Here is a 27,589-nt window from a genome sequence, read left to right as displayed (position 1 = left end):
ATATCCTAGAGTTTGGAAAAAGAATGCAACTAGATCATGAGTTTTTGGATTGGCCTGGCTTCACTATGTTGAACATGTATTTGACTACAAGGTGGTGGCAGATGATTGCAAGGTAAAACTAATTGCTATGAAATTAAAAAAATATGTCTTATTGTGAAGGGAAAATCTTAAAAGCCAAATGATTGAGAAAGAAAAATAAGGATTGTGACTGGGAAAAAAGAAAAGAAAATAGAACTTTAAAGAAAATATTTTCCATGAGAAGTTTCATAACCTCAAACAATAGTGAAAGATTATATAATAGAGTTTGATCATCTTATAGTAAAATGTGATCTTGTTGTACAAGAAGAGGACACTATAGCTCGTTATCTTAGGGAGTTAAGACTGGAAGTTGGCAACATGGTGCAACTGTAACCTTATTGGACTTATGATGTTTGTAGATTTTCCCTTAAGAGTAGAAAAACAACAAAAGGAAGAATGTAGGAAAAATTGGTGATTCTTAGTGCAAGATAATTCTTCTAACAAAAAGAATGCTTCCATTTCTAAAACTAGCTCAATTGCAAAGTCCATTCGTTGAATCTTATCAAAAGATAATAGTAAGGTTGGTTTTAAACAACAACCATACTTCTCCAATACCAATTCTTATCAATGCTTCAAGTATCAAGGGTGCAAGCATATTGCTTCTAAACGCCCTAGTTGTAAAATTATCATACTAATTGAGGAAGAAAGTGATAAAGAGAGCGAAGGAGATGTCTAAGGTAACTTTGGAACCCCAACAACAAAAGAAGTCATACATGCGGATCAAAGAGAATATCTTGTAGTTCAAAAAAGTTTAAGGAGTTGTTTATTTCTTTTACTTAAATATAAATAGAACTTAATTTAACGTAATTTTAAATGCAACTTAATAGTATTAAGTATTGAGTTATTTGTTTTTTCACAATGAGAGTAGGGTGTGAGGGTTAGAAGTGTGAATCAACTAACTTTTTAGATTAACAAAAAAGCCATATATTTTAGCTTTTTATATTCAATTAAAAATAATGTTAAAAAAACTAGAAGTTAAAAAAGAAAACTAAAAAAGAAACAACTAGTCTGAAAGTAAATTACATTCAACATTAAGTTAAAAAAAAACACAATCTAAGTGTTCTCCAAGAAGAAGAGACAAATTGGCAATGAAAAAAATATTTTTTTACACTAAGTGCACTTCCAAGGACAAGGTCTGTAATGTCCTCATTGATAGAGGCAACTTTGAGAATTGGGTGTCTATTGAAATGGTGGAGAATTAGGCCATAGAATGGAAATGACTGAAAGAAAAAAAAAAAAAGTAATTGAAAGAAAGAAAAATGTTCTTCAAGAAATGGCTTGTGTAATGATCCACACTCATGACACTCCTGCTTACTTTTGGGCCGAGCCATTGGCATTGCTTGTTACAGTGCCAATAGTCTTTCATATGAGTTATGGTAAGGAAAGAAACCTAATTTGAAATATTTCAAGATCTTTGGCAGTAGATGTTATATTCTCAAGGATGGGAAAAAACTAGGAAAATTTGATTCTAAATTTGATTTAGGTATTTTCCTTGGTTATTCTACCATAAGTAAAGGCTATAAGGTTTATAATCTGAATACCAAAATTATCTAGAAATCATATAATGTGGTTATTGATGACTATGGGTCCATTTGAGAAAAAAAATTATTCATATATATTACCCTAGGGTTCTATTAGAGATGTCCTTGAAGTCATCCATGAGCTAATGGATGAGACTAAAGATATTCCTAAGACCATCCCTGAAAAGGTGATTGATCCCAAAAGTGACATGAAGGTAGATGAAGATATAGGAAATAGTAAAGTGGGAAATAGGAATAAATCCAAGGTACCTTAAAATCACCTTATCTTTAGTGTCATTGAAACCAAGAAAGGTTCCATGGTCATAAGGAGACAATCAAGACCTAAGAGATAGGTTTCATTTGCTACACCTCTGAATTAGAACCTAACAACATTGAGGAAGCTCTCAAATATGAATCTTAGGCTATCATACTATAGGAAGAACTAAACTTGTTTGTTAGGAATGAAGTGTGGTATTTAGTATCTAGGCCTAAAGACAAAGATGTGATAGGTACCAAATGAATTTTCAAGAACAAGCAAAATGAAAATGGGATAATAGTGAGGAACAAGACTAGACTAGTGGCATAAGGATATTCCCAAATTAAGGGAATTGATTATGAGCAAACCTTTACTCTTGTAGCTGGGTTAGAGGCCACTAGAATTTTCTTAGTTATAGCATGCTCATTAAGGAGAAAGTTATACCAAATGTATGTATTGCCTTTTTGAATTAAATCCTTAGGGAAGAAGTATACATAGAGCAACCCAAGGGCTTTAAAGATCCTAAATTTCTCAATGATGTGTATAGACTAAAGAAAACCCTCCATCGACTTAAGCGAGCTCTTAGAGCTTAGAATAAGAGACTTACTACTTACCTCTTGAAATATGGTTTCGAGAGAGAGGAGTTTATAGGACTTTATTTGTCCATAAGACTAATACTAGACTCTTATTGGCACAATTTATGTTGATGATATTGTTTTAGAGCCACTTTAAATAAACATGCCCTTGGTTTTATTAAGGAGATGAAAAAGGAATTTGAAATGAGCATGATAGGTGAACTCAATTTTTTCATTGGCTTGCCAATTACGTAACTTAAGAGTGATTCTTTCTTTCTTACTCTAAATATGCAAGGGAGTTGTTGAAAAAATTTGGTCTTGAGTCGGCTAAGCACTTTAGGACACCTATGAGCACTATCATAAAGCTTTACAAGGATAAATCTAATAAATATGTTGATCAAAAGCTTTGTAGGAGTATGATATGAAGTCTTTTGTACCTCACTGCAAGTCATCCTAATATTTCTTTTAGTGTGGGGGTGTGTGCTAGATACCGGGTTAATCCTAAAGAGTTATATTTAAAATTAGTAAAAAGAATAATCAAATATGTGAATGAGACTTTAGATTATAGCTTGTGGTATCCTTTTGACTATACACTTGTTATCATCGATTATTTCGTTGCTGACTAGGCCAAAAATGTAAAGGAAAGAAGAAGTACTTTAGGTGCTTGTTTCTTTGTTAGTGACTATTTAGTTGCACGGCTTAGTAAAAAACAAAACTTGGTATCTTTCTCCATTATGGAAGCGAAGTATATTGTAGTAGGAAGTTGTTATACCCATCTTATTTGGATGAAGAAAATGTTCAGTGACTACGACATTGAGCAAGACACCATGAATGTCATGTGTGACAACATGATTGCTATAAACATCTCTAAGAATCTTTTCTTTCATTCTCAAACTAAATATATTGAAATTCAACATCATTTTATGAGGGATTTTATAGAAGACAAGGTAATTTCCTTAGAGTTTATACCCATTGAGCATTAATTGGTTGATATCTTTACAAAGCTCTTAGATTATCTTAGGTTTGAGTTTCTAAGGAAATCTTTGGGCATCTGCTTCATTGATTAAGAGCTTGAGATGTGGGCCTAAGGATAATTTTTCTTTTTAAAATGGTACAATTTTTTAGAATCTTAGGTCCATTTCTAGCCAATCTTAGGTTTCATAAGTTCTTTGTTAATTTGTTTTTTTTAGTATCTACTGAAATATCTCAATATTATGCTATATAAGATCTGATAACTTTCCTTAGAATATCATAAATCACTTTTTAAGCCATTAAAACAAAGTAAATAAAAACTTTGTACGTTAGAAAACCTTAAAATTTTCTATGGCAAGTGATTAATAAGCCTTCTTACGTTTAATTAATATAGTAGATTTTAAGTTCTTAAAAGTAAGGAACACCATGCTTGTTTTTAAATTCACATATCATGTTTGACTTAGTCTAAAATTGTTTCCCGAAGTGATCTTTGACATCTTGGCTAAAATTAATTTAATATTCTTTCCCAGAAAATAATGTCATCACTTGCAAAAATTGGAAACACCCCCACTTGGAAAAAGACAACCATGGTTGAAAGTATGATTTCCATACCATATATAATGCCTCTACCATTGAAAATAAAATAAAAGAAATAAAAATGAGGAAAATGATGAGATCTAATTGAGAAGGAGAAAAAGTTATGATTTATGTAGATTAACATTTATTGTATTAAATAAGAAATCGACAAACTATGTTCAAATTGATTAAATGTTAAATAAATTACATTTTGACATGATTGAATGATCTTCTAGAATTCAAAATTGAAATATGTAAGCTAGATATTAAGTTGATATATACCCTTGACAATCAATATTTTTGGTTTATTTTAGTCATAGTATACCTTGTTTGGTATTGAAATATTTTCAAGGTTGACTTAGTCATTAATGATTTCCTTTGGATGATGTTGATTCATTCTTGAAATCTTGGATTTTAATTGTATAGCTAATTACTTGATTTATTTTTGTTCTTGCTAATATCTCAAGTTTCTTTGGTTTCTTAGAACTTTAGGTTGTAATTGTTGTCTCTCATATCTTTCCAAGGTTTTTTTTTAGTATAAAGGGTTGTTCTTTTGGCCTATTTTACATTTTAAAAAAATATGATGTTTTGAAAGCTTAAAGGAGTGTTGTTATTGAGATTAGCGCTTGATGATAGGAATGGAGAGGTTAAGTGCTCCTTATAGTACTCAAGCACTCTTAAGGGCTTTTAACACCCTTCGAGAGCTCAATGGCTCAAATTTGCTTCCAACGCCCTTCTAGCGCTCAAAGTGCTTGAGCTCTAATCTAACTTGGAGTGCTCTTGTGCATGCTAAAGGCTATAAAAAGTATTCCAACACCTTATTGTGTTCATTTCCTCTATCCCTAATCATCTCCTACGCTCTTTCTTGGTGTCCACTTATCTTTTACCATTTTTTTTTGGTTTGGTTTTCACTTGTTCCAACTTTGTAAGAGTGTTGTTGCTTTCTTCTTGAGCATTTCTAATGGTTCATTTTTACAAAGTAGCTTATATATTTTCATGTGTCTTCATTTTTCACTCTAGGCTAAGTGTGTCGAGTCATAGGCATCCTAGGGAGTCATCTTCTACCCCTTTATTCCCTGAGCCTACCATGGCCATCCTCTTGACCTTGATGATCTTTCAATTGAGTGTTTCTTCTTTATGGTGTCTTGAGAGTGATACTATGCTCAATTCTTTGTTCATAGGATTGAGATCAAGTGGAGTATCACCTTGAGCACTTTTTGTGACACTGATCTTCTAACTATTTTCAGCGAGAGAGGTTGGAAGCCTTTTACGTCACTTTTTATATACCTTTTTCAAAACTCCTCTCATCAAACATAGATTTGTGGGTTGGTTGCCTGTTTCATCTATGCCATTCCCTGTGGGCAATCGATAGATATCACCTAGGTTATCTTTTACATCATGGCTACATACTGTGAGTCATCTCATCTTGGAAGCCTTCCTTTCATTCTGGTTGTCTCCCACATCCTAGTTGATCTAGTTTTGAGATTGATTAGTAGCTAGGTATGCTTAGACCGCATGCTCTCATCAGCAAGAGTTCATGGTCTAAGCATGTTAACCATATGTTTGCCTCGATTGCTTTAAAGGTCGTTTAGGAGGAATAGGAGATCTATGTGATGGAGCAGGATCCACCTGTCGAGTTGAGTGATGAGCAACTAAAACCTATACGTAGAGGGTGTAATAATCATGAGAGAGCAAGCTCTTCATGATCATCATTCGCCCCTTGGTCCTTGTTTGTGACGAGTTTAGGCTTCTATAATCGATAGATTCTATGAACTAGCTTCACTTGTGGATAGATGCATCAAGTACTCATGTGGACACACACCATCGCAAGTTCATGAAGCATATAGATGCTTGCTTTTAAGGCCTCAATCCTTGCCTTATGGTTGATGTCTCAGAGTGCTTCCGACTCTGTAAACTTCATCTAATTTGGAGTTTTGGTTGTTCTATGCTTATGTGAAACAGTTTCTTTTAGCACTAAAGTCTCCTTAGCTCGGTTTATCCTATATTTGTTGGTCTGGATGTACTTTTTTTTTTATCCTTTGTATCTAAAACCTTTTGATCATATTTAGATATAAATTTACATCCATTATTTTTTTTCCCTGTTTTTTTTTTCTTGCTTTATCATTCTCTTTGTCATTTTTGTGACAAAAAGGAGGAGGATTGTTATTGATTGGTTGGTTGATTGCTTGTTATCCATTGTATGCATGACTCACATTCATTTACCCTTTCACTCTTATCATAATTTGATAGAATTAATGAGTTATGTATTTTTTTTCGACACATTACTTTACTTGGGTATTTTATTTGTTGGTGTGTGCAAATTACAAGTATGGAGGTATTGCTCACCTTTGGATGTGGTTTATCATCATTTGCATGTTAGGAAATGAACTGGTTTAGACGAGACTTATTGAGAGATTTGTTAACTTTATTTGAGAGTACTAGGGGGAGGGGGGCTAATGTAATCTATATTTTGTCACAAAATTGCCAAAAAGGGAGATTGTTGGTATGTTAGCTTATGTGGTTTAATATTGGCAAATTTTTCCCATTTATTTTAACATTAAAACTTTCTCTAGATTGTGTCTTGCTTTCCATTTGAGACTTGAGGTTGTTGCTGGATCAATTGGGATTACATAGGTAAATAGAGAAAGGCTCGGGAAAAGCAAATTGGTGTTTGGTAAGGCATGGTGTAGATCAAGTTTTTTAAAACTAAGTGAAAATTTTTTAAAAGTGTTTTGAAAATCCCCGAAAAGAGTGTTCAAGCGCTCTTAGGAGCACTCAAGTGCTCAAAGGGTGCTTGAGCATTTGTGATAGAATTCTCTAGAATTTTGGAGATATGTCTTTTCTATGTTTAAAAGTTCTATTTTTAGAATTTTTTAGATTTAGTCTATTATATTCCTAGGCCTATATATACCCTGCATAAACAGGTTTTTGATGGGATGCTCTAAGTTGAAAAAAAACCTAATTTTCCTTCTTGTTCTTAAACTCTTAAAGAAGCTTGTAGTTGCTTTTGCTGTGTTGTGAAGGAGGTTTGTATCCCCTTAAGCATTAAGGTGAGATATTCTAAAAGCACATGAGGTGTTGCATGGCAGATGAAAGTGGATTGTACGTACCAAGGAGTAAGTTTTAGGAGTAGCTTCTGCTAGGTAAAATTGTGTACTATACTTTCACATATTGGATTGTTAATTTGAGGTCTCTGACCCCTTGGTTTTTACATCCACACATTTGTGTGGATGGTTTCTATGTAAAAAGGTTTGCCTCTTGTGTGTTGGTTACTTTTTAAGTATCTCTAATCTAAAAAGTGATAGTTAATCATTTAAGTTTTTTATTTTTGGGCTAAAAAGGGTTCAAACACTGATTCATCCCCTTTAGGTGTTATCCATACTAGATCATATAACTTTCAAGAGATCATAATTAAGTAAATTATAAGTGAGCTTGATTCTCCTATCAATACCCAAATAAACTTAAGTAAATTAATAGCTACAAAATTAGCATACAAGTAAAACGGTCATTTAGACCATGTAGTATAGGTTGATTATCCAAGAAGAACATTCCAATCAATGAGACTCTTTTTTAATAAATCAAGGGATCTTTATTTTGATGATTCTCATGGGATATTTTTTTAACATATTAAGCTAAAATCATAGGTCATCCTGTTCAATTCCTTCTAGTAAATGAGGTTATGAATCTTATACCTATTATTATATCATATTTAATAATTTTTGTAGTATTAGGTTTCACCATTGAAGCAAATTTCATAATTTTAGAAAATACTAAATTTTCACTCAAACAATCTATGTAAACTTAATAAACACCAAAAATTCCTTTATTAAATTCATTTCATAATTTACATAATGTCAATACACATAACACAAGAAGTTGAATATTAACTAATTAAAACTTCCACAAATTTAAAAGACCACACACAAAAACAAACACATTTTAACAAGGATATAATAAGGAGTAGAATAAAATGCATTGACAATTAGCTCATGTGTATGAATAAAAAAGAGAATGAAGAACGATAGTGCTCTCAAATGAGGGAAAAATCATTAGAAATTTCTCTAATAGGACCAACATGTAGTTTATCTCAAATGAAGGAAACTATAAGGCAAATCCAATGTTCCTAAAAAGAATGAAGATGATAAGAACCAAAGGGAGTAATATCATTTCAATATAAATGAATATAAAACTTAGAGGCAATGTCTATAACATATATTTTGAATAAAAAAAAGGCAATGTTTATACCTTCATCCTAATTTTGGACTACACACTTAAAGGAAAGACAACAATAAAATTATTAAATCAAACACAATCATTTGGGAAGTTCCTTAGTACAAAATGATAAAGTAAAAGAAGTTTGATCACAATCGATATTCATTTTACTCATTATATAATATATCTATGTGTCTATGTTTTATTAGTTATAAAATTAAATATCATTTTGATCAAACGACGATGATCATACATTCAAAAAACATTTGAGATCCCAAAATAAAAGGATTAGTTATTTTCTAAGAGGAAACTAAAAACTCATTGAAGAAAAGAGAAGCGTAAAGAAGAAGCACAAAAAGTCTAGCAAAACAACATTAGATATATAGATAAAAGTAAGCATTACGTAAAATATGGCAGACCCCTCAACTTCATTTATTACAAGGGAAGTGGGGCATATCAACTTAAGTTTTGGTAGAACAACCTCAGCACTATCACAACACAAATTTGAAGGCTTCTTCTCATATATATATATGTTAAATCAAATTTCATCCTCAAACTTGGTTATATTTTCAACTACAATACTAGACTCTTGATTTCTTTCTTTGGTTTATCCATTCTTAAAGACCGTCCAGTTGTGGATAAAAAGTCATTATTGAGGAATGACAATGATCACTAAGGTGGTGTTTGTTTTTTTGGCTTTTTGTTGAAATCAATTTGTTTTTAGAATTTAAGTTTTTTGTTTTATACTTTTTCATGTCTTATTATAAACTTTTTACTAAATAGAAAAAGTCAAAATATGTAGCTTTTTCTAAATAGAAAAAATAATATATTGGTTTTTTTTTTTTTTTACTTTTTAATACTTAATAAAAATAAATACTACAAAAACAAATAACCTAATATTTAACACTACTAAGCATTAAGGTTCTATTTAGAATTAAGTAAAAAAACAAATACCACCTAAGACAACAACTAACAATAAATAAAACGATAATAGCCAAAAACCAAATAATAAACTAATTGTATAGAGTTTGGTTTTATTTAGATGTCCTAATTGCTCATAATTACCTAATTAAAAATGTTTTAGCACTCAAATAACATCAAATTTATTGAGAATCCTATATACATATATATCATTTCATTAACGTTGATATGATATTTCATAATTTATACAACTTCATTAGTAATCCAATTTTGAATTTACTTTTTTTTTTTTCTTTTGCTTTAACTTCTTTGATTTTCTTGACGAGAAATAATATTACCTTTAAAAATCTAAAGATAGAAAATTAAAAAATAAAAGAAATTTGAGATTTGAAGTATAGGAAATTTTTAGAAAATCTAATAGTTATGTGGACTGAAATATATATGCTTTTAATAATAAATACTTTTATGTCATACCATATTTGTCACCAACTATATATGTAATTTGTGATATAGAATAGTTGATCTAAAATAAGTAACCAAAGATAAAATTAAAAAAATTACTATTTTTTGTGGCCAAGTCTTATCGTTATAATAAAATAAATAAATACTTTCATGACAAAGAATTTTATTATAAAAAAGTAAATACTTTCATAATTTTAAAATTTTATTTTTTGTGATGGAACATTATTGCCGAAAATTATTCATCATTAAAAAAATTATGACAAAATATATATAAGTGTGTGCCAAGAGTTATTCATCATTAAAAAAATTATGACGAAATATATATAATTCTTTTCTTATTCATAGTATAATATAATCCTTGGCTTTATTTTGTAGACAAGGCATCAGGGATCTTCATTCTTGCCCGATCTAAAGCAGAGATTGCTTCTGCCTCAAAATAAGGCAGCAGAAGCTGGGACCCGGTACAATGTGCCATTGATGAACTCCCGTGTCCTTTATGTGGGAAGGCAGGTAATGTGCCCCCTGCCCCCCTCCCTTTTTATTTTTTTATTTTTTTTATTTCTCTCTCTCACCTTGTAAGTTTTGGTTAAGTAACAAACCGTTGGTTCTCTTCGTATTATTGAGATATTCTCTTTGGTTTATTAATCTCCAAGTGGATGTATGTATTGCAGACCATCCAGCAATTACAAACAAAAAGCTCGCCTCCACTTGCACAGCAGATGGCCCACAATGGTCCGCTGGAGTTGTATTTGATGGGTTCTGCCATGGACATCTTCCAGACTCTGATTGCGGAGCTTGATACAGAAGGGCGTTACCTCTTCCTTAATGCCATTGCAAATCAGCTGCGCTATCCCAACAACCACACACATTTTTTCTCCTTTGTTCTTCTCTACTTGTTTGTTGAGGCAAGCCAGGTGAGACTCCCCCGACTTCCAACACCCTCCCATGGGACATGATCACCTTCTTATAGTCTCAACCTCTGATGGTGCAGGAAATCATCCAGGAGCAAATTACAAGAGTTTTGCTGGAACGCCTGATTGTAAATAGATCCCACCCATGGGGTCTTCTCATCACTTTTATCGAGCTCATCAAGGTAATTAATTTGATGATTCTTTTTTTCTTCTTTCTATCTGGTTGGTTACACACGTTTTTTCTCTAAAAATAGTTAATGAATTTCTCTCCTTTTTGTGTAAGCAGAATTCAAGATACAACTTTTGGAGCCGAACTTTCACAAGGTGTGCGCCGGAGATTGAGAAACTGTTTGAATCGGTTTCACGATCTTGCATGGTCTCCGACAACATGCACTGACTGGTTCTCTCATTTGTAAATAACTAGCGTAATTTTATTACTGATAATGCCCATAGATAGACCATATAAAAGGTATATATACTTGCAAGGGTTGTCGAAATAAAAAAATAAAAAAAATAAAAAAAGTGGCTGTAATGAGTTTAAGCAAATTTGTCCCCCCTCCCTCCAACAAAAAAGGGGAAAATAGTAATGTTTTTCTTACATTTTTGGATTATTTTTCACTTATATTTTTTTTTCTGTGATTTTCATTAAGATGGTGGCTATGGTCGAAATGTTTGAGGGTTTAATTTTGTTGAAGTAATTGATCAACCATTGGTTGTTTTATGTAGTTGAGTTGTGATAGGGCAAAAATTTAGCCGTATATAAAAAATTCTTACTAGTATCAATTTTTTGCATCTAGGTTACAGGTTTAGTGTGCTTACTAAGATCAAGATGTCCTTGATCAACTCCTATTGGTGAAGATTGTTGCAAATCCGTAGATGGTCTTGAAAACTCGGTAATATTCTACTTGATGATTTGTCCTTGAAACTTAGCACTCAAATGGTGGAAATATGGGAGGGTGGAGGCTATGATTCTCTCTCTGGAATATATGAGAGAGAATAGTGAATGTAAGAGTAAAGACGGTATTTATAGGCTTCCTTTTGGCTTAAGTGACTTGAGCGAACTTAAGTCCAAGGGTCATAATTGATTAATTAGTCTAATTGATCTCAATTTAGAGAAACCATTCATTGAGAGCAAGTCATTATCTAAAAAAACTTTGATCAAACATAAATTGAAACAAAATTATCAACATATAAATAAGACTCAATGTTCTAACATTTTCGAAAACAATTACCAAACAAGACCTAAATATCTTTAGCATGATTTTCTTTTACTTGATAAATTGATGCATATGGGAGATGAAAAATTATTTTTTTACTTAAAAAATATGGATTTTATCACTACTTTTGAGTGTTAATCATATCATTTTAACTTGAATACATGCTAAATCTTTTTTTTTTTAGAGCATTAATGTGTGTTCAAGTGAGGACAGAGGAATCAGGGGAAAGTGATCACAAGAGTTATGGAAGGAAAAAAACAAATGCTAAAGCATTCATTTGAAGCTTCAAATAGCCAATGAGGAGATAAAAGCTTAAATTTAGTTGATGTTTGATACATGTTGCTTGTTTTTTTCCTTTTTAAAATATAGAAAATTATAATTTTGGAAGTATTTTAAAAACATAAAGTAAACCTTTGAAGGAATCATTTATAAAGGTGCAGGGCATTCGAGGAAGACTTTGAAGGAATCATCGGGAGCACATGGCATGTTTTAACTTTTAAAGGCTGTGGACCCAAACTGCATGACAACTTGGCATGATACCCCTCAGTCCTAATCAAAGAGAGGGTGGTGGTGGTAGGGCCCAGTTTGAATTATTGAACCCATACCATTTTCTAAATTTACAAAGATGATTTCTGATCATCTCATTTATCTTGTTTAGCATTGCAGTGAGCAGTCATCAACAACTTCAACACCATGGCTGAATCGTTTTTGTTTAGCATCGCAGACAACGTTCTGGGGAAGATAGGCTCTGTCACTCTCCAAGAAATTGGCTTAGCATGGGGCGTCAAGACTGAACTGCAAAAGCTGGAAGCCACCTTAACCGCTATCAAATCCATCCTCCTGGATGCTGAGGAGAAGCAGTGGAAGGATCGACAGCTACGTGATTGGTTGGGAAAGCTCAAACATGTGTGCTATGATGTGGAAGATGTGCTCGATGAATTTCGGTACCAAGCTTTGCAGCGCCAAGTGGTGAGTCATGGCAGCCTTAAAACAAAGGTACTTGGCTTCTTTTCATCTTCAAATCCGCTTCCATTTAGCTTTAAAATGGGCCATAGAATCAAGGAGGTGAGGGAGAGGTTGGATGGCATTGCAGCAGATAGGGCTCAATTCAATCTACAGACTTGTATGGAGAGGGCTCCTATGGTGTACAGGGAGACCCACTCATTTGTGCATGCTTCCGATGTTATCGGAAGAGATAAGGATAAAGAAAAAGTTTTAGAGCTTTTGATGAATTCAAGTGATGATGATGAGCGTATTTCAGTCATTCCCATAGTTGGTCTTGGAGGTCTTGGAAAGACTACTCTTGCTAAACTAGTGTATAATGATCCGTGGGTACTTGGGCATTTTAAGAAAAGAATATGGGTTTGTGTCTCCGATGACTTTGATATGAAAAAGGTGATTATAGATATTATTAATTCAATCAAAACTACTGTGGAAGGGGGGAGTGGTACTGGTTTGTTAAAGTATAATGAATTGAATCTGGAGCAATCACAAACTGTTCTTCGTACTACTCTAGGAAATGAAAATTTTTTTCTCGTCTTGGATGATATGTGGAATGAGGAACGCCAAAAATGGATTGAACTCAAAACTTTGTTAATGAATGGTGCAAAGGGCAATAAAATTGTTGTAACAACGCGGGGTCATCCGGTGGCTTCGATCATGGGCACTGTTGAAGCATATATTTTAGAGGGTCTTCCCCATGACGATTGTCTGTCTGTGTTTCTAAAATGGGCATTTAATGAAGGGCAAGAGAAACAACATCCAAACCTTGTAAAAATTGGGGACGACATTGTAAAGAAGTGTAATGGAGTTCCTTTGGCGGCAAGGACTTTGGGGAGCCTACTTTTCTCAAAATTTGAGCCAAGGGATTGGTTATATGTGAGAGATAATGACATATGGAAATTAGAACAAAAGGAAGGGGATATTTTACCTGCTTTAAGGTTGAGTTATGAACAATTGCCCTCTTACTTAAAATGTTGCTTTGCATACTGCTCAAATTTTCCCAAGGATCGTGTGCTTACTAATGAACAATTGGTTGACATGTGGAGCGCACAAGGGCTCATTGAACCATCCAAAAAGAAGCAAGAGTTGGACGACATCGGAAACAGATATATTAAAGAAATGTTATCGAGATCCTTCTTTCAAGACTTTGAAGATCGTCATTATTATTTTACATTTAAAATGCATGATCTGATGCATGATCTTGCATCATTCATATCACAAACTGAGTGCACTGTCATAGATTGTGTAAGCCAAACTGTCTCTAGAATGGTTCGCCATGTGTCATTTAGTTATGATTTGGATGAGAAAGAAATCTTAAGAGTTGTTGGTGAGCTTAACGACATTCGTACAATTTATTTCCCCTTTGTATGGGAGACATCACGTGGTGAACCATTTCTTAAAGCTTGCATCTCAAAGTTCAAATGCATTAAGACGCTAGATTTATCGGGTTCAAACTTTGACACATTGCCAAATTCTATCAGTAATCTAAAGCATCTCAAACTTCTCAACCTCATGTGGAATAAGAAGATAAAGAAACTTCCAAATTCAGTATGCAAGTTGTTTCATCTGCAAACGTTGTTGCTTCAAGGATGTGAGGGATTCGAGAATCTGCCCAAGGAGTTTGGGAACCTCATCAGTTTGAGGCAATTAGGGATCACCATGAAACAGAGGGCTTTGATAGGGATAGGACGCCTGGAATCTCTTCGTATTTTAAGGATTTTCAAATGTGAAAATCTAGAATTTCTGCTTCAAGGGACGCAAAGCCTCACTGCCCTTCGGTCATTGGTTATTGACGGTTGTAGGAGTTTGCAGATTTTGGCACCTAGCATGAAACAACTGCCCTCGTTAGAGCGTCTCGTGATTTTCGATTGCGAAAGGCTTAATTCACTGGATGGAAATGGGGAAGACCACGTTCCAAGGCTCGGGAATCTACGAGTTTTGTTGCTTGGAAAATTACCAAAGTTGGAGGCATTGCCAGAGTGGATGCGCAACCTCACATCCCTTGACAGACTTGTGATTGAAGAATGCCCTCAATTGGCTGAAAGATGCAAGAAAACAACAGGGGAAGATTGGCATAAAATCTCTCATGTCTCAAAGATATATATTGATGGCATCAAAACACCAGAAAATTAAGCAAGGTATAAAAATCTCTCATGCACAACCTTTAACTAATTAATATATCTTAATTATTTATAGTGTCCTGACAATTCCCTAATTCCTGTTTCAGGAGATCCACTCAGAGTGATGATGAAGCCTAACATGGATTTGAGCAAGACACATTCTTTTTTCCTTTTCTTCTTTTTGCCTTTCAAGTAAAAGCAGTTTATTCATTTATGTAATTTCATCAATTGGGGGAGTGTTATTGAACAAAAGTCTGGAATCTATTTATTTTCCGTAAATATAAAGGTTAAGCCACTTCTCTTCAATATTTTACTTGGTATCAGTTTGTTTTGAATTGATGGAAGTGGACTTGTGCAGCCCAAAGAAATGAGGTGATTGATTTTTTATTTTCTTTTCTACTTAAGGTGGTTTTGAAAGCCCAAGACTTGGCTTCATTGTTCCACAGTCATGACCTCAAAAGGCATACGATAGAGACTGAAATCCAAAGAGGGGTGAGGGAAAATTTTTGCTTACCTTCGAAATCAGAGGCTTCTTCTTTGGCGCAAGCCCTCCATATTTCTTCACCTCGGATGTTGCCTATTATTTGCACATTATATAGAAGGATTATAAATTTATATATAGCATATGACAATGCATGGTGTGTAACAGGTTGAAAAAGGTAGGAAAAAAAAGTCCATGGAAAGCTTATTCACCAAACATCATGATCATACACTATGTCAACACAAGTAGCAGGCTCTTAATGTTTATATTGTAGTTATAAATTCAAATGGGGAAAATGGCCTTGGAAATTTTGATGGAAACTATAAAATTAATACTATCATGTTTAATATCTATAAAAATTTAAAATTTATTTATGTTATCTATTTTTAAAAATAAAAAATAAAATCAAAATTGTATCCTAATGATATTCTAATTATTTATTATATTTAAAATTTAAATTTATCTTAAATTCATTAAAATTATGTTAATTATTTATAATTTTAATCTCATAATAGAAAATAAAAAAATCAATTGCTATATGAGCCACTATCAAACAGAAGTGGATCAATTATTGATATTGTGTTAATATTATGATTTTAATGTTATTTAGAGTGTGAAATGACAAGTGATTGAAGAAGAAGAGCTCATAAAAAAACTTTCAGTATCCATGTGCAGTCTCATAAAAAAACTGAGCAAATTTAAAGCCTTTGAGTTTGGAAATTGTTACACGCATGTGTGGACCCCGCATTTCGGCTCAATGCGTTTCCCACTCGATGGCGAGCTCGATTTTTATTTTGAAAAATTGATTTTTATTGATTATTTGAAAATGACTTGGAGTCGCCACTTATTTTTGTTTTATTTTTAAAGGGTAAACAAAATAAGAAAGAAAAACCCTAAGCGTAACTCCTTGTTTTGGAAAAGGTGGTCTGTGAAAAACCGGATCGGGTTCGGGGGTCAGGTTACTTATCGGGAAGGTACGGTAGCGACCGTAGCACCCCTCTAAGTCCCTAAAGTCGGGTCTCTACTAATGAAATGAAGCGATCAGGGCAATAGATGAGTAAATCGATGGATACCCCGAATAAATCATGCACATGTGAGAATCAAAAAATGCATAGACAACCAGAGTGGGAATAAGTGCGTACCTGAGCAGCGAGCCACTATGCGCTTTCAAGAAATGAGATTAGTACACGATTAATGAATACAAAATATAGCTCATGCATATCGGGGTACAAACGGAACTCAAGCAAAATACATTAAGCACGACGATTTACGATCAACAAGGATCAAACCTGGGGCCCCCACCAAAGCCCAATTTTTCATTCATGAGCTAGTCTCACAAATCCCGTGTTTTAGAGTTATGGAGAATTCACATTTGCTTACCAGAAGATTATTTAGGAACTGGAAGGGGATTAAAACTATTCGAGTAAAAACCGGATCCCTGGAGCTTATTTGAAGATTAGAGTATTTGGAATTAAACTTAAAATATTAGAGCCTCGGTAATAAAAATGAAATTTGCCAAAAAATGAGTAAGGAACTTTAGGGAATTAAACTGGAAAGATATAGATTTTGAAAGTTGAATTTGCAATAATAACAATAATAAGGAATGAACTTTAGGAAATTGAACTGCGAAAATATAGATTTCAAAACTTGAATTAATAACAATAATGATAATAATAAAAAAACGTACTTCAGGAAATTGAATTGCGAGAATATGAATTTTAAATAATAATAATAATAATAATAATACTGCGAGAATGTAGGTTCTGAAAGTTGATTCAACAATAATAATAATTATAAGAAATGAACTTTGAGAAATTAAACTGTGAAAATATAAATTTTGAAAGTTGAATTAATAGTGATAGTAGTAATAACGATAAGATTTTGAAAGTTGAGTTGGCAATAATGATAGTAATAATAATAACAATAATAATACGGTCTTGAAAGTTGAATTAATGATAATAATAATAATAATAATAATAGGATTAATAATAATAATAATAGGATAATAATAAGAATATTTTAATTGAATTAATAATAATAATAATAATAATCGTAATATTTTAAAAGTTAAATTGATAACAAGAATAATAGTAAGATTTTTAAAAGTTGAGTTAATAATAATAAAAATAGTGTGATTTTGAAATAATAATAATAATAATAATAATATTAATAATATTTTGAAATAATAATAATAATAGTAATGATAATAATAATAATAATTAATAAGGTTTTGAAATGATAATGATAAATAATGATAACAAAATTTTGAAAGTCGAATTAATGATAACAATAATAACAAGGAGATTTTAAAAGTTAAATTAATAATAATGACAATAAGGTTTTGAGGGCTTGAATTAATAATAACGTTTAATAATAATAATGATAATAATAATAGGACTTCTAAAGTTAAATTAATAATAAAAATAAGAATAAGATTTTGAAAGTGGAATTAATAATAACAATAATAATAATAAGATTAATGATAAGATTTTAAAATGTTGGATTAATAAAAATAAGAATAAGATTTTGAAAGCGGAATTCATAATAACAGTAATAATAAGATTAATGATAAGATTTTAAAAGATTGGATTAATAAGAATAGGAATAAGGTTTTGAAAATGGAATTAATAATAATAATAACAATAAGATATTGAGAGTTCGAATTAATAATGATAATAATAAGATATTGAGAGCTTGAATTAATAATAAAAATAATAATAGGATTTTGAAAAGTTTGAATTAATAATAAAAATAATAATGATAGAATATTGAGAGTTTGAATTAATAATGATAATAATAGGATATTGAGAGCTTGAATTAATAATAAAAATAATAATAGGATTTTGAAAAGTTTGAATTGATAATAAAAATAATAATGATAGAATATTGAGAGCTTGAATTAATAATAAAAATAATAATTGGATTTTGAAAAGTTTGAATTAATAATAAAAATAATAATGATAGAATATTGAGAGTTTGAATTAATAATGATAATAATAGGATATTGAGAGCTTGAATTAATAATAAAAATAATAATAGGATTTTGAAAAGTTTGAATTGATAATAAAAATAATAATAATACTAAGGATAATGATAATAGAAATAACAACGATGATAATAATAATAATAATAATGACAATAATAAGATTTGGAAAGTTGAATTAATAATAACAATGACAATGATAATAATAATAATAATAATAATAGTAATAACAATTATAATGATAATAGTTAATAATAATAATAATAATAATAATAATAATAATAATAATAATATCCGATAACAACCATAACGATAAATAATAATAATAATATCTACTAACAATGATAATAACACTAGTTAATAACAATAATAATAATAATAATAATTAAAATTAATAATAATGATAATAATAATAATGATAATAATAATAATAATAATAATAATAATAATAATAATAATAATAATAATAATCCGCTAATAATAATAATATCCGATAACAACCATAATGATAAATAATAATAATAATATCTACTAAGAATGATAATAACGCTAATTAATAACAATAATAATAATAATAATTAAAATTAATAATAATGATAATAATAATAATGATAATAATAATAATAATAATAATAATAATCAAAATTAAGCCCAAAGTCAATAAGCCTAAACCCATGTCCAATCCTTAAAAGAGCCCAACTCCATCAAGCCCAAATCCATATCCTAGTTATTAAAAAAAAAAAAAAAAAAAAAAAATGCCCATCTCCATCTAGCCTAATCCATCAAGCCCAAGTCCATGCCCTCCTTAAGCCCAAGCCAAGTCCTCATCTTCTTCCTCACTTCCGGAGACGGCGACGGAGGAAATGGAGGTGAGAGAGGCAGTGCCGGAGGGCCTCAAAATTTGCCCAGCCTGCCCGCTGTCCGCGTCGCGTTCTCCGTCGCGTTCCAGCGTCGGCATTGGAGCTTGCAGCTGCGGCCCGGTGACTGCGTCCGAGGACGGAGCCAGCAGCTGGATCCTTTACAGGCGCGTGAGGGGCTTCCTCGGTCCAACCTGGCCGTCTGGGGGGGGTGAGTTCGCCACATGCGTCGCCGACAATGCTGCTGCCACCGACTTCCTGTAACGGGCGAGCTGGGTAAAGTGGCTTCAAGGGACGGCGGCGGCGACGAGGGGAGAGTTGAACTGGCTGCAAAGGAGGAGGACGGGTCGCCTTTGCATGGCTCCCATGCACGCGTCCATGGAGCTTCATATACACGGAGAAGGAATGAAATGACTGAAGGGGTGATGCTTGGGACAGGTGGTGGAAAGTGGCAGGGAGGAACGGGTTCAGTGGGTGTGAGTCCTCATCTCATGTGTCCATTAATGAACTCATATGTAGGAGGAGGTCAAAACAAATTTCCAGAATGAGTTTTAAGATAAAGATCAGAACGCAAACGCTCAGATCTCATATGAATACTCAAAACAGGGGATATAGAACAGGTTAGGAAAACAAACATAAGGCAAAAGCAAGCTATCTCAAATTCCACAAAAACCAGCGAGGATCATGCCACAAGACACATTCAAACGATGAAAACAAACTTCATTGATACCCAGACACCACAATAAAAAGATATAAACGTAGAAGAACCAAACGTTAGAAATGGTACCTCAGACTGCTCCTTTTCAGGTCCCCCTTTCTCCTAAAAAATCCCCTCCTTTCTTTTTCTGGTCCCGGATCCCCCTTTTTCTCCTCCTTTTTGATTTCCAGAGAGAAAGAAAAAAAAAAATCTAGAGCCCCGACCCAAACTCGCCTTTTCTTCCTCTTTTCTTTTTCTGCTCTCCCCCCCTACCTCCAGCTGCTGTTCCCCTACCTTTTCCAACCCTCCTATGGCTGCCCTGTTTTGGCTGCCACCCTTTTCCTTCCTTTCTTTTCAGCCATCCTCGGGTCAGTCCCTCTTCTCTCTTTCACTCCCAGCCGCCCTCGGGTGGATCAAGAAAGCTTAAAGAAAAGCAACGAGAAAAGAAAGGAAAAAAACAACAAGAATAATAATAAAAAAAAAAACCACCTCTGCCCCCAGTTCAGGGGGTCTACAAATATGCCCCTCTTCGGTAGAGTTCACAAGTGCAAGGAACATGAACACTAGAGTGAAAAGAAAGTGTGAATAGTGAGTGAAATGAAGTGAACTCTACCGAAGAACCAAAGAGACCCCCATAGGGGCACCAATGAGACATGAACTCACTCAGGCCAAGAGACAAACATAGAGGCCTTAACCCTAAAAGGAAACGAATGTCAAAGCGCCTCTGAAGCTACACTAAGGATCCAGGCTCCCTCTAAAACGTCTCCAAGAGTGACTCGAAGAACCAATGTCAAAGGTGAGTAACGGTCGAACCACCCTGGAGTACGAACAAGAATGCGTCTAAAGGAGATTGCCCTATGTGGACTACGAGACGAATAGGCAATAAGCACCGGGTAACGAGGTGAGGAGAGTGAGAATAAGTGCAAATCCATGGAGGTGAGACGTGCAATGCCAGAGAATATGAATGCTAGGAGCTGCGACTCTGGATGACGGGACTGACCCTAAACGCTAAACTGAGAAAAACAACGGCTTTAGAAGCCAAACCAAAGAAGCTAACTCTAAATGCTAAACTAGAAGAACGGCTCTGGAAGCCGAACAAAAAAAACTAACTCTAAAAGCTAAACTAGAAAGACAACAGCTCTGGAAGCCAAACCAAAAACTAACTCTAAAAGTTAAACTAGAAAGCAACAGGTCTGGAAGCCAAACCAAAAACTAACTCTAAAAGCTAAACTAGAAAGCAATAGCTCTGGAAGCCAAACCAAAAACTAACTCTAAAAGCTAAACTAGAAAAACGACAGCTCTGGAAGCCAAACCAAAAACTAACTCTAAAAGTTAAACTAGAAAGCAACAGCTCTGGAAGCCAAACCAAAAACTAACTCTAAAAGCTAAACTAGAACGCAATAGCTCCGGAAGCCAAACCAAAAACTAACTCTAAAAGTTAAACTAGAAAGCAACAGCTCTGGAAGCCAAACCAAAAACTAACTCTAAAAGCTAAACTAGAACGCAATAGCTCCGGAAGCCAAACCATAATAGCTTTGGAAGTCAAACTAATAACTAACTCTAAAAGCTAAACTAGAAAAACAACAGCTTTGGAAGCCAAACCAAAAACTAACCCTAAAAGCTAAACTAGAAAAACAACAACTCTGGAAGCCTAAACGAGACGACAGTAACGGCTCTGGAAGCGTAAACAAGATGACAGAAATGGCTCTGGAAGCCTAGACAAGATGACAACAATGACTCTGGAAGCCGAAACAAGACGACAGAAATGGCTCTGGAAGCCTACACGAGATGGGAGAAATGACTCTGGAAGCCTAAACAAGATGACGACAATGGCTCTGGAAGCCGACACGAGATGAGAGAAATGACTCTGGAAGCCTAAACAAGGTGATGATAATGGCTCTGGAAGCCGACACGAGATGAGAGAAGTGACTCTGGAAGCCTAAACAAGATGACGACGATGGCTCTGGAAGCCGACACGATATGAGAGAAATGACTCTGGAAGCCTAAACAAGATGACAGAAATGGCTCTGGAAGCCTAAACAAGACGACAGTAATGGCTCTGGAAGCCTAAATAAGACGACAGTAATGGCTCTGGAAGCCTAAATGAGATGACAGAAATGGCTCTGGAAGCCTAAACAAGATGACAGAAATGGCTCTGGAAGCCTAAACGAGATGACAATGATAGCTCTAGGAGCCTAAACAAGATGACAGAAATGGCTCTGGAAGCCTAAACAAGACAACAGCAATGGCTCTGGAAGCCTAAACAAGATGACAATGATGGCTCTGGAAGCCTAAACAAGATGACAGAAATGGCTCTGGAAGCCTAAACAAGATGACAGTAATGGTTCTGGAAGCCTAAACAAGACGACAGTAATGGCTCTGGAAGCCTAAATGAGATGACAGAAATGGCTCTGGAAGCCTAAACAAGATGACAGAAATGGCTCTGGAAGCCTAAACAAGACAACAGCAATGGCTCTGGAAGCCTAAACAAGATGACAATGATGGCTCTGGAAGCCTAAACAAGACGACAGAAATGGCTCTGGAAGCCTAAACAAGATGACAGTAATGGCTCTGGAAGCCTAAACAAGATGATAGTGATGGCTCTGGAAGCCTAAACAAGATGACAACAATGGCTCTGGAAGCCGAAACAAGACGACAGAAATGGCTCTGAAAGCCTACACGAGATGGGAGAAATGGCTCTGGAAGCCTAAACAAGATGACAGAAATGGCTCTGGAAGCCTAAACAAGACGACAGTAATGGCTCTGGAAGCCTAAATGAGATGACAGAAATGGCTCTGGAAGCCTAAACAAGATGACAGAAATGGCTCTGGAAGCCTAAACAAGACAACAGCAATGGCTCTGGAAGCCTAAACAAGATGACAATGATGGCTCTGGAAGCCTAAACAAGACGACAGAAATGGCTCTAGAAGCCTAAACAAGATGACAGTAATGGCTCTGGAAGCCTAAACAAGATGATAGTGATGGCTCTGGAAGCCTAAACAAAATGACAGTAGGGGGATGCCCTAGGTGATAACTCATAAAGATCAGTAAATGGGCATGACAATCGTGAAATCGACACGAGACACGGCAAACCCAAAGAGAAGGGTGTATGACCCAGTGAAAAAGCGCTAAAGGGGGTATGCCCCAGTGTGACGACTCATGAAGATCAAGAAGTAGATCGAGCAGTAAGAGAATCTGCAAAAGATCCGATGAACTCAAGGAAAGGGGTATGCCCCAGTGTGGCATGCTGCTGCAAATCTCAATCCGTGGAGAATGGCTGAACGGGACTCTACGAGTCTCGAACGACGCTCTACTGAGATCTCATATCGCTGAAAAGCCCAGAAATAATGGTCAGTGAGGCGATTACAATATATCTCGGTCGAGTGATGGAAACTGTAACGGATAATGTGAGAGAACGGTCGCCTCCAGTGCTAAATGAGGGCAATATGCCCCAGTATGGCATCAGATGTACCCGATTTGTCCTGATGACCCGAGAATAACACCAATGGGACACGTAACAGATCTGATATGTACGCCACTGAAATGATGACGCGGGAAATCCAGGCACCAGAGACAACTCCCTCCAGGAATCACGACCATATCAAAGGGTACGAACTTGGCTGAACGACTCAAGAGAGGCTCATCGGAGTATCCGGACAAAATGAAATCAAACATCAACCTGGCGTGTATCTCATAACCGTGGATGATCATGTAAACCAGTGGGGATCTATAAGTCTCGATCAAGATGGGGAATATGCCCCAGTGTGGCATCGGGAAAGTAACATGTCGAAAAAATCGGATGGGCTCAGATCATCTATGTCTGCAACTGAATCAAACTCACATATCGAAGAGGCGTCCCTCGGAAGGAAGCATGACGACACCTAAGCATCTAAAAGCGCGGGCTTGGCTAGGTGGCTCTCGATAGGCTCCACTAAGGAATCATCGTGAGGATAGCGAATATCTTCATCTCTGCATATATCTCGCAAATAAGGATAAGCATGCAACTCCCTCATGATCTGTAAATCTCATCTAGAACGGTAATATGCCCCAGTATGGGCATCGGATGTACGATAGGTCAGAAACCGGGCGACACAAAAAATCATCTATCATCGCACATGTAGCCTCCGTGAAGATCAGTAAATCTCATCCGAAACGGAAATATGCCCCAGTATGGGCATCGGATGTACGACAGGTCAGAAATCAGATAGCATGGAATCCTCTATCCTCGAACATGTGACCTCTGCGAAGATCCATAAAGATCCTCCGAAATAGAATATGCCCCAGTATGGCATCAGGTGCGCGACAGGTCCGAAGAACAAATGTCGTGAAATCATCCATCATCGCACATGTGACCTCCATGGAAGTCCGTAAACCTCATCCGAAACGGAAAATATGCCCCAGTATGGGCATCGGATGCACGACGGGTCAGAAATCGAGCGACATGAAATCATCTATCATCGAACATGCAACACTGGTCGTCTGAATCCATAACTGAATCATGCACACATCTCCAAGATGTACCTCCCGGATGGAGAGGCACGATGGCATCCAAGTGTCGAGAAGTGCGGACCTGGCTGGGTGGATCTCAGGGGCTCTGTAAGGTAACGATCATGTCTACGTCTCAGTGAGCATCCAGTAAGTGATGATCGTGCAAGTTCGTGAGGATCCATGAACCTCTAAATGAAATGGGATGTGCCTCACTGTGGCACCAGAGGTATGATAAGTCAAAAATCAGGTGACACCAAATCAATCATCGTCAAACTCGCGATCCCGGTAATCCGAACACAACTGAATCAGACCTGCACATCAAAGAGGCGACCCCCAGAAGAAGAAGCATGACGATATCTAAATATCAACCAGATCTCAATCACCTGTCCAAGTAGAGGCTGCCGAAGACGACATCTGATCCCATGGCCTCAGGGTGGTCTTAAGACACGGGACGTAACGTAGGCCAAGGTGATAGGGTGATAGAAATGAAAGGAAACTAGGCTCAAATACCCAATGATCAAAACTCATGCCCTCATATATGAAATGCAACATGTATAGTGAACCCCATGAGCCATGGACCTGAGGATGCCTAACATGAATATGATGTCGATAAGGAGACAAATGAAGCAACATGAACTGATAGTGGTATGTGTAATGATGATGTGAAATGAGTGTCGAACCCGAGATGGGTCGCTGTAAGGAGGGAACAAGATGTGAAGGGAATGAGATGAATCACAAGCAACGATAAAAACGACAGCGAAACAATGAATATGCGAGGAAAGGTGGTGATCGACTCAGATCAAACATGAAGTGAAGTCACATCAATAATGAATGTAATGATGGAAAGGGCAATGACTCGGAGTTCTTAGGAGAAGGTCACTCATCTCTCTCACAAATAGATATGACAAAGCAATACAAATAACATGGGATCTCAGAGAGCTCACATACGAACTCCCAACAACGAACATACTCGATAAAAATGACCCTCAAACATCAATATACATACTCAATGATAAAAAATAATACACACCTGCGGTTTTTTTTTTTTTTTTTTTTTTTTTTTTTTTTTTTTTCATTCATTTTTTTTTTTTTTTTTTAATTTGCGAACACGCGTACCCTGAACATGAACAAATGAACCCCAAAGATAATATCAATAACAAATGGACACACTCCCAAGTGATAAGGTAACAAACAAACTCTCTCTGACAAGATGACCTTCTCAAACTAAGGATCTCTAAACCAGTGTCCGCGAGATAGATGGTGGAAATGATGTGACTATCCTCCATGTGATGAACTGAAGAGGCTCACCACTCAGGGTGGAGAGAATATGAGACGAACAAATAGTAGATAGGATAGGAAAGAAGAGATGAATAACACAACCAATAAGATGAGATGAAAATGCACAGGTGCAATGATAGGAAAAGATGATGAGAAAAAACATGCCCCTAGGTCCAAGGCTCATGAAACTCCCAAACAATGCATGCATACATTAAAGGGCCCCTGTCCCGGTGTGAAAATGTGAGCAAGGCGATAAGAAAGAAAGGCTATAATACGCATGTGAGGCTCAATGGGCTGGCAACGGACTATGTATCACAGAGGAATAACAAGGTAATGGCTAACCGAAATGATGGCCACCCATCCTGCGACCATGGTCTCAAACATAGTACCTCTTCAGCTGATCCACATTGGTTGGCTCTGAGAATCGGTTTCCGTCTAAATCCATCAGCCATGCAGCGCCCTCTGGGGTCAACTCCCTGATGAAATAAGGTCCGCTCCAGTTGGGTCTGAACTTCCCTCTAGGATCTCTGATCAATCCTCTGATGACTTTCAAGACTAAGTCACCTACATGTAGTGGTCTGGGCTTGACCCGCTTTTTGAAAGCGCGGGCCATCTTCCTCTGATATGCACGAACATGGTCTGCTGCTCTCAATCTCCTCTCATCTAGGAGATTGAGCTGATCGAATCGAGCCTGAGCCCAATCTGTCTCGGGAATCTGCTGCTCTAGTGCTACCCTCAACGAACCCATCTCAATCTCAACGGGTAGCACCGCCTCCATGCCATATACCAATGAGTAAGGTGTGGCGCCTGTAGAGGTGCGAAAAGAGGTCCGATAAGCCCACAATGCAAATGGGAGCTTCTCCGACCAATCCCGAGAAGTCTCGATCATCCTCCGTAATATCCTCTTAATATTCTTATTCGCGGCCTCTACTGCCCCATTCGTCTGCGGCCTGTACGCAGACGATCTATGATGTCGAATGCCGTATCTCTGTACTAAGGTGTCAACCTCTCCTCTGAAATGTACCCCTCTATCTGAAATCAACTCATGAGGGACCCCATAGCGACAGATGATGTGTGATCTGATGAAACCAGCGACTCCAGCCGATGTCAATCTCGCATATGAGGCGGCCTCCACCCACTTGGTGAAGTAATCGATGGCGACCAGGATGAACTCATGACCACTGGAAGATTTCGGTGAAATCTTCCCGATGATGTCAATACCCCATACGGAAAATGGCCATGGCGAAGTAAGTGCATGCAACTCGGAGGGCGGCACGTGAATGAGATCTCCGTGTATCTGACACTCGGGACATCTCTGAACAAACTGGCAGCAATCCGTCTCCATGGTCAACCAGAAGTAACCGGTCCTCATGATCTTACGGGCCAACATATGCCCTCCCATATGTGGTCCGCAAACTCCCGCATGAACCTCTCTCATCACTCGATCGGCAGAGGCACGGTCCAAGCACAATAATAACATCCCATCAGCTGATCGTCTATATAATGTCTCACCACAAATCACGAATCTGGCGGCTAACTGTCTCAATGCTCTCCTATCCCTGGCCGTGGCAGCCTCAGGATATACGCCAAGTCTCAGAAAGTGATATATGTCATGGTACCAGGGCAGACCATCGTCCACCTCCATATCCTCAATCAGACAACAGTATGCAGGAGCAGATCTCGACTCAATCAATAGTGGGCGAACAGTGGCATCGACAGGAATGTCGATCATGGAAGCCAGAGTAGCTAAGGCATCAGCAAACTGGTTCTGCGCTCTAGGCAGATGGGTATATCTCAAATCATCAAATCTCCCGACCAATAGCTCCAAATACGCGTGGTAAGGCCTAAGCTTCACATCTCTAGTCTTCCACTCGCCCTGAATCTGTCTCAATACCAGATTGGAGTCACCAAACACCTCCATCTGTCTAATCCCGAGCTCGAGGGCTGTCTCTAATCCCAAGATACAAGCCTCATACTCAACAA

At 36.0% G+C, this 27,589-nt stretch overlaps 2 protein-coding genes across 5 annotated transcripts; both read left to right on the top strand.

Annotated features, from left to right (window-relative positions):
• Nucleotides 1-10,213: 10,213 nt before the first annotated feature.
• On the top strand, nt 10,214-10,956 carry LOC117933565 (CCR4-NOT transcription complex subunit 1-like). Its single transcript, XM_034854986.1, has 3 exons — nt 10,214-10,486; nt 10,564-10,665; nt 10,770-10,956. Exons 1-3 carry the CDS (start codon nt 10,229-10,231, stop codon nt 10,878-10,880), a joined length of 471 nt encoding a protein of 156 aa, XP_034710877.1. The 5' UTR covers nt 10,214-10,228; the 3' UTR covers nt 10,881-10,956.
• Nucleotides 10,957-12,140: 1,184 nt separating this feature from the next.
• On the top strand, nt 12,141-15,130 carry LOC117932944 (putative disease resistance protein RGA3). 4 transcript variants are annotated; one of them, XM_034854271.1, is made up of 3 exons: nt 12,141-12,273; nt 12,425-12,696; nt 14,930-15,130. In XM_034854271.1, the coding sequence occupies exons 1-3, from the start codon at nt 12,234-12,236 to the stop codon at nt 14,945-14,947; spliced, it is 330 nt and encodes a 109-aa protein (XP_034710162.1). In that variant the 5' UTR covers nt 12,141-12,233; the 3' UTR covers nt 14,948-15,130. The 4 variants fall into 4 exon arrangements, with proteins under 4 accessions (XP_034710162.1, XP_034710161.1, XP_034710160.1 ...); XM_034854270.1 differs by lacking the exon at nt 12,141-12,273 and adding an exon at nt 13,757-14,840 and having other exon boundaries at nt 12,334-12,696; XM_034854269.1 differs by lacking the exon at nt 12,141-12,273 and adding an exon at nt 13,749-14,840 and having other exon boundaries at nt 12,334-12,696.
• Nucleotides 15,131-27,589: the final 12,459 nt, after the last annotated feature.

The sequence above is a fragment of the Vitis riparia genome, chromosome 16 (assembly GCF_004353265.1).
Source record: "Vitis riparia cultivar Riparia Gloire de Montpellier isolate 1030 chromosome 16, EGFV_Vit.rip_1.0, whole genome shotgun sequence".
Lineage (NCBI taxonomy): Eukaryota > Viridiplantae > Streptophyta > Magnoliopsida > Vitales > Vitaceae > Vitis > Vitis riparia.
This window is presented reverse-complemented; position numbering and strand designations above follow the sequence as displayed.